Below are 12,865 nucleotides of genomic sequence, written 5' to 3' on the forward strand. Positions count from 1 at the left end.
GTCGACGCCGGTGAGTAATCCACCAGCATCTCTATCCTTCTTCCCCTCTACTTTTGATCTGTCTTCATGCTCATCTAACAGAGGACCAGGGAGTGGCGGCAGTGGCCAGGCCTAGTGGTGACGGGACGATGAAGTGGTCGGAGGCGCTGCATCGGCGGCCAGTTGGTCTGCAATGACGGCAAGATGGCGGAGATCGTGCACCAGCTGTGCCAAAGGTGCGCCGCCTTCCCCATGTCCCCTTCCTCTCCCTCGCCTGCGTGCCATCTCCTTCCTGTCCCAGCGGCCCAGCCTCGACCACGTCATTCCGGCCTACGAGCTCGGCCTCTGCAGCAGCGGCTCCCTGTCCCCTGCCCCCCTGTTCTTTCCTAGAGATGAATGCTCTGAGAGTGTATGTTGGCTGAAACTCAATGCGAGATTGTCCGACTAAGTGTCTTAAGGTTATCCGATTAATTTTGTCCTTAGACCTGCTAATAAATTTATAAAATTCTTTTGTTTACATCATCTGATTAGGTGATTACTTTAAGTATGTAACCATGTTTTGATGGGTTAATTGTTGACTGATTGTAACTGTTCATTGTTAATGAGGATCCAGCAATGCAACCTAGCTTGCCAAGAGTCTACTTTCATTTTTCTAAAAGAAATATTTTTTCAGCAATGGTTCCTTTTGGACTGTTATAATATGGAGCAAGTTGTGTGGAGATTTAAATTGAAGCACAAAGCACAGCTTTGTTCCTTGATCAACCAATCAGTATCTTCCTTTGGAATCTTAAGTTTTGATATGAGATGAGAATAATTTGTAATAGCAATTCATGGCTTTTATGTAATCAGGTAAAACCTACTCTTGCATGCTCCTGATTGTGTGTGTATTTTGTATCTTCAGAGTTATTTTATTCTTCGCCTTATGTATTCAATGTGGAACAAGTTATATAAAACTTTAAATGTACATGATGGAGCTCCTTTGTGAGCTTCCATAGTTGGAGAATGTGATATACCATTTTTTAAATATACTTTGTGGCTTGTTTTGCTTTCTGCTCTAACATCTTTTCTTCTAGGAACGCTTGTAGGCTGAAAGTCCACTAGACAGCTTTCTGAAATCACTTGGACTTGAGAAGTGTTCTATTTCCTTCCAGTTAGAGTAGGTTTGACTATTTACCTAAATCTTTGCATTGTTTTTTTTTCGTGTTTGGCTGACAATTGTTGTGTTGCTGGTTGACATGGCGGCCCTACGTCACATGACTGAAATTGATCTCAAGCGTTAGGCATCCTGATGGTAAGTGCATTACATATCATGCTAGATCATGAATTTTGCAAGAATAGGCATTTCTTGGCTTCTCACATCCTTCATCAGAAGAGTTATGTCACTTTGCATAAATTTTAGACTCAACTGTCAAACAAGCACAAGAAGTAGTTAGAATGCATAATTTTGCCGACGAACTAGACTGAACCTGCGTTACAGAAGTATTGCGTGCGCTTATATTTTTTATCTGACGTAATGGCACATAAGTTAATGCCAAATTCAGTGTAAAGTAATTCTTTTGTAAGTCAGCATTCTTATTTGTGCACACGCATATTTTGATCCGAGGCGTAAAGGTCAAGCTTACAGTGCATTTAGGGTCCTAGGAAGTAGAGTGCCTTTTGCCTTGGAATCCAGAGCGTAGGGCAATGTCCATGGGGTACAATGTAGAAAAGCAGGGAGATGTGGTAGGTTTTTTGCTCATCTGAAGTTCAGCATATCTTGTAAGAGTACAGGTACAACGATGTAGGGTCTCTTCCTCCTCACCCGCAGGCCCCGTGCCGCCGCCCTCCATACCCCCGTCCGGCGACCTGGGCGTCTGACCGACGCCTCGCCGCTCATTGCCGCAGCATGCACTGGTAAGCTCGATGCGCCTGACCCGCCTCCCTGCTGTATTTGCTAAGACGTTGAAAGTTAGTGACAAGTTATTTTGAAGAGCGGGGGGTATTAGCAGGTTTACGGACTGTGGCTCGATCGATCTCGTGTTGTGTGTGTCTGGATGCCTGCTTGATTAAGTTCATAGTTTGTTTCCAGCAATGTGAAATACGTGCTTGCATTGGACTGACTAGACCTGTACTCATTTTCTCACTCCTTCTTCTGTACAAATGGAACAAACCCGCGTTACGAGCAGAGTACAATTGGCTCCTCCATTCCTTTGCAAGCAGAGGGACAATGAGTTCCTCTGTTCCTGACAGAATCGATTATCAAGGGCCCTAGTAGTCGGTCCTGTTTGCGTGAGTTTATGCGGTATCATATATATATTATGAATGCATTGCCGCAAGCATGCAGTTTCATGTATTGGAGCAGGTAAGATAAGAGACATGCCGACACTGTGTTGCTTTGTATTAATTCCTAGGCGTTCTGGTGTTTGTACCAAGTGTGCATCTATTTGGTTCTTTGGTTCTTCAAACCAATTTGTTGCTTGTTTAGCTGGATTCGGGTCAACCATTGGATGGGAAGGATAATTGAACAGAAAGCCTGTACAAAAAAATGTACACATGTTTTTCTACTGCACATGTTTGTGTTAATGCCTAGAGTAGCTAGGAATCAAATTGATAAGGATCAAAACTTCAGAATTAAGTTATAAATTTGCTGAATTTTATTTAGTTTTTTCATAAACATTTTGACTGGGAGTCAGCCACGAAGAATTTGTGAAGCAACGCGTGCTGAAAATGAAGTACAATTAGTAGAAACCAATGATAGGAAACCCATTCTCCGTAAGTACAGTACTCCCCTAACAACCTGAAGGTCATGTGACTCATGTCTGTTACTTATTTATTGTTATGCTATTTCAGAAAGGTTGTTTCACATCAGATCCGGATGCTTTTATTTTTGGGGCAAGGACAGTTTACAGAGATGTTTTTTTAGGTACAGCTGTATTGCCGCACCATTAGATTCTCATTGCATCATTAGTTAACTTTTGTTGGCAGGTTTTAAACTTCTCCTTATGGTATTTCAGATGGCCAAGTTTGTAATTAGCAGGATGGATAATACTCACACTCCACTCTAATTAATGAACAGGATGGGATGGTGTTCTACCCCTCCGTGTCCTCAAAATGTGCCAATGGATGACATTCTCCAGATTAACAAGTTCATTTGTGCTGCTGCTCTTACGATGTCTCGGGGCATTGGGGTGGGCAAGATGAAGGTGCTCAGCGGTTGCTGCAAGCGCTGTGAGGCCGGGCGGTGGAGGCGTATGCATGGGCCACAGTTCAGGTATGTGTGCGCCCTCCCTAGGAATCTCATACTTGCATCTGGTTGTTAGAGTTGGCCATACTGCTGAGGAGCTGTACTATTTGTTGTGCCTGAAAACAGCTCCAGCAGTATGCAGATGGACGATTAGCGAACTTATGTCTACACTATGCAGAAAACACTGAATTATTCACCTCAAATTTGGTGGCATGCGCAACATTCCCTATTAGGCGGAAGAGACTTGTGGTACATGCCATTGCAAATTTCGGGAGAAAAGAGGAGGAGTATGGCACTTTGTGTATTAGGTAGAAGGAGACTGGGGCAATGAGCACCATGTTCACGCATGTGTACACAATTTCTAGCTTGTTGAATGGTATGGTTGTTTTGTGGGATATGTCTCAGAATCCACCATGCCAAGAACTAGTAGCCAAAGGTCTTCATGGAACTGGGTGGCATTTTCGTCACATATTTCATGTTGATTTTACAATTTGAGCATTCGGCTTGAATACCCTTTAAACTTTCCGTCACTATGTTCTTATCATTTTGGTGTAGCACTTCATGTCACAATTGAATGTTTAATTCTTACCACTGCATAAACTTGCAGTTTATACTGATTCATTACTAAATGAGCAGTATGAGCTCTCTCCCTCTCCTCTGGTTCTATCTCATGCCTTCCAATGTTTTGTGTTTCACATGGCCTAATCTCTTTGTGTTTGTCTATTATTTATTTGGCTCTTTTGAAATTTGTAGTTTAACTTCTTACTCCATGTCCATGTATTAGAAGATAGTAAGAAAACAAGTGGAATGGGCGTTTGCCAACCTGGCAACGCCCAACTTCCTCTCAAGAGGCGCCACAGGTGGCGCCCCAACCCCTAGTTTACCTTATAAAGGACGCTAGGACAGCAGCCCCTCTCAGGCCATCCACACGGCCAGCAATTGGAAATCGCGTTCGGTTTCACCGGATCCGGCTTGCCTGCTCCCTTCCCATGCTCCCATCCGTGCTCCCACTTCATCCTATGGCTGTCCTTTTTCCTTTTTTTTCTTCTAATCTAATCATCTTCCCCCTGATTTTCAGGGGGTGGGGCCGGGTCTTATTTTCTTCCAATCAAATCAAGCCACGTACGCGCGAGCACGGATGGGAGCATGGGAAGGGAGCAGGCAAGTCTCGTCCGGTTTCACCTCGTTCCCTGCCTAGCCTCTACTGATGACGCCTGGGCCCGGTTTTGTGGCCCATTGCGTCCTGCGCGTGCGCGCGCGAGCGAGAGAAAAAGCGAGCGAGCGAGCAGCACTGTAGAGAGGAAAGGGAGGACAAAAGGTAGCGATGCCCGTGACCTAACCCGCGACCCCCGCCTCCTCTCCTGCCGCCGCCGCTTCCTCCTCTCCTTTCCTTGATGTCGCTAGGGCCTCGCCCTCACCGGCCAAATCCTCTCCTTCCTCGAGCCCCGCGTCCCCCTCCAGCTCCCATCCGCATCTCTCCTCCTCCCATGCGCTCCCCTGTCCCATCCATGCCCAGCGGGACGGTCGCAACAATGGCGAGTGGCGGCGAGAGTAGGGGCCGGGTCAAGGCAGGTGTTGACGGCATGGATGCAGATGACAGTGGCCGTCGAAGGGGGCCTGGCGTGCATAGCGGCGGATGGAAGGGCAGCAGCGGCCTGTGGGGCGTCGACCGGAACGGCAGCGACCTCCGTGGAAGAGAAGGGCCCGCCAGGCTCGTGCACGCGGGAGAAGCTGGGGGCGCTCGTCGATTGGGCAGATGGCGGCCATCAAAGTTTCTTCAATCGATCTAGACAGGGTCATGAAAGCTACGCGAGGGGTGGAGGCGAGCGACCCTCTGGAGCCGCGCACATCGAGAGGTAGCAGTCGTGCCCCTCCTCCTTCCCTTCTCTTCTCCCCTCCTCCTCTCCAATCTAGCCTGCCGTCCTCGGCATCTTCCTCTTCCATTTTTTTACTCCATGATTTTCTGATTCTCTGTTAATCTATGTGATTTCTGAATTTCTGGTTACTTGTGAAGAGTAGAAAAAGAATTTTGATGAAGAAGAACAGGGGGGTTCACTCTCTCTCTTGAGTTCAATCATGTTTGTTCCTGGATTTTGATGTTTGATTTTTTTTCTGTGTAATAGAGCACATGGCATGATTTTGTACTCCTATTTACTACTAACAAAAGCTACTCCCTCCGTTCCTAAATATTTGTCTTTCTAGAGATTTCAATAAGTGACTACATATGGAGAAAAATGAATGAATCTACACTCTAAAATATGTCTATATACATCCGTATGTGGTAACCATTTGAAATCCTAAAAAGACAAATATTTAGGAACGGAGGGAGTAGATTTGTGTACGAAGATCTTGAATACAATCATGTTTGTTCCTGCATTTTGGTGTATGTTAGTCTTCTGAACAAAAGATGTTGGGCATGCCTCTGTATGAGCTAGCTGTAATATTTTTCCACGGAATATGATGATTCAGGTTCATCTTCGATATGGTTGTTTTCACCATACCAAAGTACATGGAAATCTAGGCTTGCAGATTAATATAGCTTCAGATGCTTTGTTTTGGGGAGGAGGTAGAAATCATGGTTGTGCTTAAGCTTTTGTTCTTTATTTATCTTTGAGGCATAAATTCAAATGATTAGTGTATGCATGGTAATCTTTGTGCTTTTGACAACCACTAGAGGACCAACTAATTTATGCTTGATTATCTGCTCCTTTTTATTCCTGACATTTAGCTCTTGCCCTTAATCAGTTCTTTTGAAAGGAGCTCTTCCTCCGCCTCTGCCTGGGCGCGATCTGCACTGTCAGTACGTATGTTGTGGCCATGCCAACAAAAAGCGCTTAATTAGATTTCTATTTTTAACTAATCCCTCTTCCATTTCAGTCATATTTATGTTCAAGTCTGAATACCTTTTCTCCTATATATATTATACATCACATCATGGCATAATTTAGTTAATGGCATTATGGAAGGACTCATGTAGTCATTGGTTACAATGGTGGCTCATGAAGTTCAAAAAATGTGTTCTTTACAGATTTGAGATGATAAAAATTCAGAATAGGTAAGAGAATAAGCCATGTTTCTTCTTTGCTGCTCTGGTTGTCATGTGCCGCATAGTTTTTTTGCCCCACATACTACTGGCTGCCTTTTTGTTGTTTACTAGATCCATCTCTATGAACTTTGTTATTTATAGTGGATCTGTTTATTATTTCCGGTCCAGCTTAGGGTAAGCATTATGAATCACATGTTGTTTCATCCTTTTTTTTGTCAAGAACTGAACATTTAGAGAACTTACCAGTCTTCTCTTAAATTTTACATGTATGGCAGCTCCCTGAGTGCTCATAGGTTTTTTCTCTCTTCTCATTCTGTAGTCTGTACAACTGTCCGTTCCTCTTTAGGTGGCGTATCTTGGAACCCTCTAACACTAGGGAGTTTGTATTTGTTGGAACTTTGTAGTGTTCTTTCGATAAGTAATAGAATTATTCAGGCTGAGCCAAGTTTCGCTTTCATCCAGTCATAGATATGGCCAAATGCAAATCATTCTTCTACTATATATCTCACTGCTTACATTTCATCAATAGTGCATTTCGTACTCGGAACAGTAATCAAAAATGTGTATTGTAGTAAAGAGCAATAGTAGCGTGAATTTTTCAATCTGAGGCATTGTTCTTTATTGAAGATATTTTGTGATGATGCAGCATGGGGTGAGATAACTTACGAAACAGATTTAGCAAGGGCACTGGACAATTCAGGCCACATAAGGGGCATCAAGTTATTTGGGCAAGTATTATAAATCATCGATAGTTTGATTTTCAGTAAATGCCTGAACATATTACAAAAGAATTAGGGTTACGACATCAGAGAAAAAAAGTGAAGCTTCAGTAAGCTATGAGAATACATACAGAATCAACACTTGAAAAGTATTCTTCAGGATTTAAGAAGTATGTTTTGCCCCATTTCAGATGACAGAAATTAATTCTCTCTGGACATTGACATGTTCCATTAGACGAGTAACTTCAGCTTGACTATCTAGCATTTGTCCAAGATTTTCCTGTTTACAAGCATAGTCATATCCATTGTTTTTAAGGCGTCCCGCCTTGGACGCTTAGGCTACGCTTAGGCGATAAGGCGCCCCCCCCAGCGCCTTACAAATATGCCCGCCTTAGGCGCTTAGGCGTCGCCTAGGCGATAAGGCGCCCCCCAGCGCCTTAGGTCGCCTTACCGCCTTAAAAACTATGGTCATATCCAGGGGTCATGCTTGGATCTTGCTGAACGCAAAGTCAGTCTGCAGCAACAAGACGTTGCCATGCAAAGCCCTTGGAGGCATATGGTTTCGTTGGGTTCATCATGGCGCCTGCTCTGTGCATCATGTCCGCGTATGGTCCAGAGCGGTGACTCCTCCTACATCGTGGCCACTGGCTACCCCAAGAAGTACTCGCCTTCTCCTCCTCCCACCGTGACTACGGTTTTCTTTGTTCCCTGATGGTCCTCGCCAACCCAGGAGCTGACTATGCTGATTTATAAGCCCATTTATAGTAATAATTCAAGCCCTACATTTTCAAATCTTCTTATGTTTACCAAACTTGCAGTACTGTAATTTTTTATCAAAATTATAAAAGATTGTGCATTGACTATGTATCTGATAGTTATTTTATACATAGGTGCCAAATCTTGCTCATGGAGGGATCATATATAGCCAGACACTTATAGTAGATGAAGCTCACCGTTCGTATCATGAGAATGTGGGAACACTCTAATATGGATTCTACTGTGTTACATGGTCCAAATTTCCTTATGGTTGATCACAAGGTAAAATTCATAACCGAACTACAATCTCACATCTCGTTGCAGCAGATTATATGATTCAGTCTATGTACAACTTTTCAGGGCAACACAATGGAAGGAACGATCCCCACATATAGGATGTGTACCTACGAAAATGAGTTCCAAAAAGGGGTCATATATACGATTGAAAACTTTTATGATACGTACAGCCAGGAAAAAAATACAGGGCAGTGGAGCATCCGTTCGCTCAACAAACATTAATATAACCAGTCGTTCCGCAACCAGAAGATTTACCTATGTGTGGAACGACTGGTTATATGAATGTTTTCATCTTCGGTCAGCACTTAGTAAGCACTACTTTTATTACAGTTTCGTTTGCTGCCTATCAAAGTATTATTTATTTCAGTCCGCTCTGCTTATTCAGATGTTGTTAGATCGATGTGAAACTTTCTCATTAGAAGAATCCACCCAAAACCAATCACAATCGAAAACAATTGAAAGCAGTTCCGGAATTGACACTTGATTCTTCACCTGTAGCAAACCGCATTGTAGAGGTTGATGAAATGTTGCTTGCCATGGTACCAGGGAGGATAGTCTAAGTTGGATATGTCTTGTCTTCTTTTCACTTCATGTCCAATTTTCTCTTATCGCCTATTCTATCATCACAATTCCCAACAGAGCATTGACTTCCTTTAAGGCAGGGACGTTAAGGGTATATTTTGAGAATTTACTTACAAAATTTGAGCTTAGAGAACTAATTGTGGATCGGTGATCCTTTGATAACTACTAATGTTGTGAGTTTCATTTAACCAACTACATGCATTGGTATTTTTCTTAATTCACCATGGTCTTCTCTGTTTGTATAGATAGAAGGACACCGAGAGGCACGTGCGATGTGATTTCCCTGTAGACATCATGTCTGACGGTACCTCATTCGAGGATGGTCTCTTTGTCGCACAGTCGATGACACTGTGGGGCTCTGCAGGATGTTTTCCCATGAAAAACCGGAGACTGCGCGCTTCATCACCGATAATTCGCTCCACCTTCTAAACAGCAAGTATGCATCTTTATCTTTGTGCAAAAAGGTTAGGGACAAATTTTATTGATTACATGGTTTCATGAAGAAATCGACTTATCTTCGTTCTCCAAAAATATATGACTAACCTTACAATACGACACTTTTTCCTAAATATTGGTTCCCCTAAACCCTTCTTTTGTTTTAGATGAATATATTGAGTTGTCAGTTCATTACTCATAACTGATTGATTGTTGCATTGTCGTATACTTTTGGTTCTACTAGATTCTACTAAATTTGGCCTTTGTTGTACTTGAAAAATCAAATAACTGAACTTGCTTTATTTCTGTTCTCTGTAGTTGTATAAACCCTTTATATGCAAATGAACTGTCAGTTAGTTCATTACTCACAACTGATTGACTGTTGCTTTGTCGTATACTTTTGGTTCTGCAAGGTTCTACTAAATTTGGCCCTTGCTGTACTTGAAAAATCAAATATCCGAACTTGCTTTATTTCAGTTCTCTGTAGTTGTATAAACCCTATATATGCAAATGGTGCCTATCGGTAGGTTTTGATTTTGCTACATTATGCCCTTATAGAAACTTGAAATATCAAGCAACGTAACTTGCCTTATCTCAGGTAGTTGTATAAACTCTGTAGATGCATCACACTGTGTTCATCAGTGCTATGTTTTTTCTGGGGTTCATTTGTGATATATTTGATGTATAAGCACAAGATCCAAGCTATAAAGAGCGCAAATTACTTCTTACCACTTTTATAAAGGCTAATTTACTCCATTTAGATTGAGGTAGTTTCAACTTATAAACCTCTTGTGACCAATTGGCATATGATGTTAGATATGAGACAACAATTGCCTCAATGCCTCCAATGTTTTGGGCATTTTTTTCTTTGCATTTTGAATCAGAAGATGGAGCTAAAAAGAAGCAAATTTGTCAGACTGCCGGGTAAAAAGGGAGCTAAATGTTAAACACTGCCATGTAAAAATGAACCTTTGGATTCTGGGATGCACTCGTTGCGCCGATGGCGCAAAGGGCGAGAGCAAACTATGTTTTCAAAGCATGCAAATAAGAATATTTAGAGACTGATCATAAAATCCTTGAAGCATAAGGGAATAGATATTTTGGTATGCTGCTCATACATAGCGTTATATATTACATTGCATGGTAGGTTCATAGGACAAAAGAAAGGCATGAGATATGTTCATGATAAGCAAAGCTACATAGGCAGAGATGCACCATATAGATAGCTTTGATCGCTCAGCTTATGGTAACCAGGATATGCAGTCATTTACATTAGGTAGTGCATAATTTAACTGTACGCCCACAATTGCTATTGCCAGCAAACAAGTTTTTGATTTCTCGCACTAACAGTTCTCACGATACTTATACAGGGTGAAGAATATGAGCATCCGGAGTATATCATTCCAAGTGAGCTAATGCCAGGCTATAATGCTTATTATCCTGTTCTGATATTCTTCATTTAAAATAAAATGACCTCATAGTGTTTATGATCTGCTATACTTCTCCGACGCCACTTTTCCGCCTTAGAACCGAAAAAACATATATCAGGCTGATCAATAATGCTCAGCTTAACTAACCTGCTTACTATATTCTTCCTGCCATAGGTTTAAAAGCTTAATTCTACTTTTCTCTTGATGAAAGCTTAGTCTCCTAACAATAAATAGTATTCAGCCTTCTTACATGTGCTGCTTCATTTCGATCTTACCAAAACGAAACTAAATTCAGGGTCACCCCCTGCTATCCAATACTGCGGAGAACTTGAAAGGTACTGGCACTAGGGCAACCAAGTGAAGCTCTATCAGCACCATGTGAAGAAGTTGTTTTCCATGTTCGGCCGCAAAAATCCAAATACCAAATACTATGTCTGCACCATCAACAAAACATTCGTAAAGCCAGGCCAAGGGATGGTAAACTCCTTCCTTCCACTTCATTGAAAAAAGAATTATCTTTACTTATGCCTCACAACTAAACTACTTACCTGACTAATCATCAGAAGTACAACCTGCAATATGCTTTTGATTCACCAAATTGACTTTATTGCGAAATATTAAAAAATTGTATACACTGCTATTAGCACCAGCACAACAATTCTCATCAACTTGCTACGTGTAACTTTAGAAACTAATATTCATATAGTCTGATGTACATGTTTTCTTTCTTCCTATATTTGTTCTCCTTCACTAGAGTATCATACATACGAAAAAACCAATTTACATCTTATACTCCACATAGGAAGGAGTGTAGCATGCTCTGCACCTTTCTTTTGCTTCCTGCCATTATTTACTGATAATTGTTCTCACTATCTATATTTAAACCTTCTCAGTGACAAGACACTCTCCAATCCATTCAATTAATTCCTTTTTCCTCATCAGTATTTTCAGGTCCACTACACTGAAAGCAAACTAAAAGATTACATTGACCCAGATTATGATACACTCAAGGTCAGACTTGCAAACAGTGATCTATACGCCAATTATCGCATCATGCTAGGAACCGGCAAGAGAGCCACCGTAACAACCAACTGGTCTAAGTTTCGCCGCCTTGCAAAAATCCATGAAGGAGTTGAGATATCTGTGCTTTTCGTTTCAAGGTCACCACAAAGCAACGCCTGCTTCTCATCGTGCATTGCCTTTAGATGAACCATCGACAGCAACGGAAGTCATATCTAAATATCATTTAGCATTCTAAGGACTACTAATCAAGCTCTGTAATAGGATGCAACCTTCCCCTGTTTTTTGATGATGCTATCTGTTGCTTTTGAATAGCTACCACCTATGTTTTTACCTATATAACCTCTGCTGTTGTTCCTCATCTATCTATTAATATGCATAATGCCATCCTTATCTCTAATTATTTGTTTTTACTATCTCTGTTTCAAACATCGAGTACTCACCACCAACAACAAATATGCTAACCAAGGAAGAGGCATGCCCTACCTGGCAGCGTCCACCTTCCACTTGAACAGACAATAAGGTTCATTATTTGATTGAGTTTTCCTATCACCACTCTTACAATACTTGGCTTGCTGCCGGCCTTTGCGCCATTGGCGCAACTGGTCATCTAGTGTGTGTTAACGCTGGCTGCGGAGCCGCATGCGTGCGTGCTCGTACTACGCACTGGAGACCAACTTGGCTGGGCATGCTTTTGGGCCATGGCCTGTCACAATTTATTTTTTGATTGGGCAGTAGAAAAAATGCACAAAACACTTGGTGTTTTCTTTGTAACATATGCTCCGAGTAGATCAATTGCAATTACATAATGTAAGTTGTGTTGTGTCTGAAAAATAATACAACTTACAAGTCGGCTCTTCCTATTATCATTAAATAAATAGTGCCACCTCGCCTCCTTATTAGAACCGAAACCAACAATTTATATATGTCTTGAAGTTACCGGTTATCGATAGACTCAATAAATTGGCTTGTGAATCAATAAGCAGAGAATGAGGATGATGCCGCGAGAAGAAGAGAATGCTAAAGGAAGGAATAAAGGAATATGTTGTCCTATATGCGCTAATTAAGTAGTGAACAATTACAAAGGTGGACGGAAAACTGCATGGACGAAACCGAAGAAAGTCGCTAACATATAAAAGAGGTAAATTTGTGGTGCTTTATCAAAGAGTAGGGCCTTATCTACCGATCGAGCCCTACTTGGTCGATGAAGCGCTTCGTTCCTATCTGGACCATATTCACGCAACTGATTCTTTCACTATTCTCCAAGCGTCTTATCAAGATCTGCGGGAGAATGAGGGAGGATCCGTTTTCTTTCGAAATGTTGTTTCCCACAACCGGGATCTCCTTGAGGTGGAAAGCTCCGCAGTCCTGGACATCT

The 12,865-nt window shown here is 41.9% G+C and overlaps 1 protein-coding gene across 17 annotated transcripts; it reads left to right on the top strand.

Annotated features, from left to right (window-relative positions):
• The first annotated feature begins 14 nt into the window (after positions 1-14).
• LOC123110756 (uncharacterized) lies at positions 15-11,880 on the top strand. Of its 17 annotated transcripts, none has more exons than XR_006453687.1 (10): positions 15-215; positions 653-828; positions 1,053-1,135; positions 1,254-1,270; positions 1,750-1,872; positions 2,809-2,881; positions 3,035-3,229; positions 7,858-8,328; positions 8,848-10,944; positions 11,410-11,880. XR_006453687.1 is itself a non-coding variant. In XM_044531358.1 (5 exons), the coding sequence occupies exons 1-5, from the start codon at positions 184-186 to the stop codon at positions 6,907-6,909; spliced, it is 420 nt and encodes a 139-aa protein (XP_044387293.1). In that variant the 5' UTR covers positions 15-183; the 3' UTR covers positions 6,910-7,825. The 17 variants fall into 17 exon arrangements, 3 of the variants coding, with proteins under 3 accessions (XP_044387293.1, XP_044387295.1, XP_044387294.1); XR_006453677.1 differs by lacking the exon at positions 653-828 and adding an exon at positions 5,948-6,002 and having other exon boundaries at positions 1,053-1,270; positions 7,858-8,005; positions 8,084-8,328; XR_006453682.1 differs by lacking the exon at positions 653-828 and having other exon boundaries at positions 20-215; positions 1,053-1,270; positions 8,848-9,038; positions 10,408-10,444; positions 10,763-10,944.
• Positions 11,881-12,865: the final 985 nt, after the last annotated feature.

This window comes from Triticum aestivum, chromosome 5B (genome assembly GCF_018294505.1).
Source record: "Triticum aestivum cultivar Chinese Spring chromosome 5B, IWGSC CS RefSeq v2.1, whole genome shotgun sequence".
Classification (NCBI taxonomy): Eukaryota; Viridiplantae; Streptophyta; class Magnoliopsida; order Poales; family Poaceae; genus Triticum; species Triticum aestivum.

What these genes read in the sequence shown, in the direction of transcription:
- LOC123110756 (XM_044531358.1), top strand. Translation starts at nt 184, where the DNA reads ATGGCGGAGATCGTGCACCAGCTGTGCCAAAG. An exon ending in CATTGCCGCAGCATGCACTG is followed by an intron (nt 1,873 to 3,034) that starts GTAAGCTCGATG and finishes ATTAATGAACAG; the next exon opens with GATGGGATGGTGTTCTACCC. An exon ending in ATGCATGGGCCACAGTTCAG is followed by an intron (nt 3,230 to 5,947) that starts GTATGTGTGCGC and finishes GCCCTTAATCAG; the next exon opens with TTCTTTTGAAAGGAGCTCTT.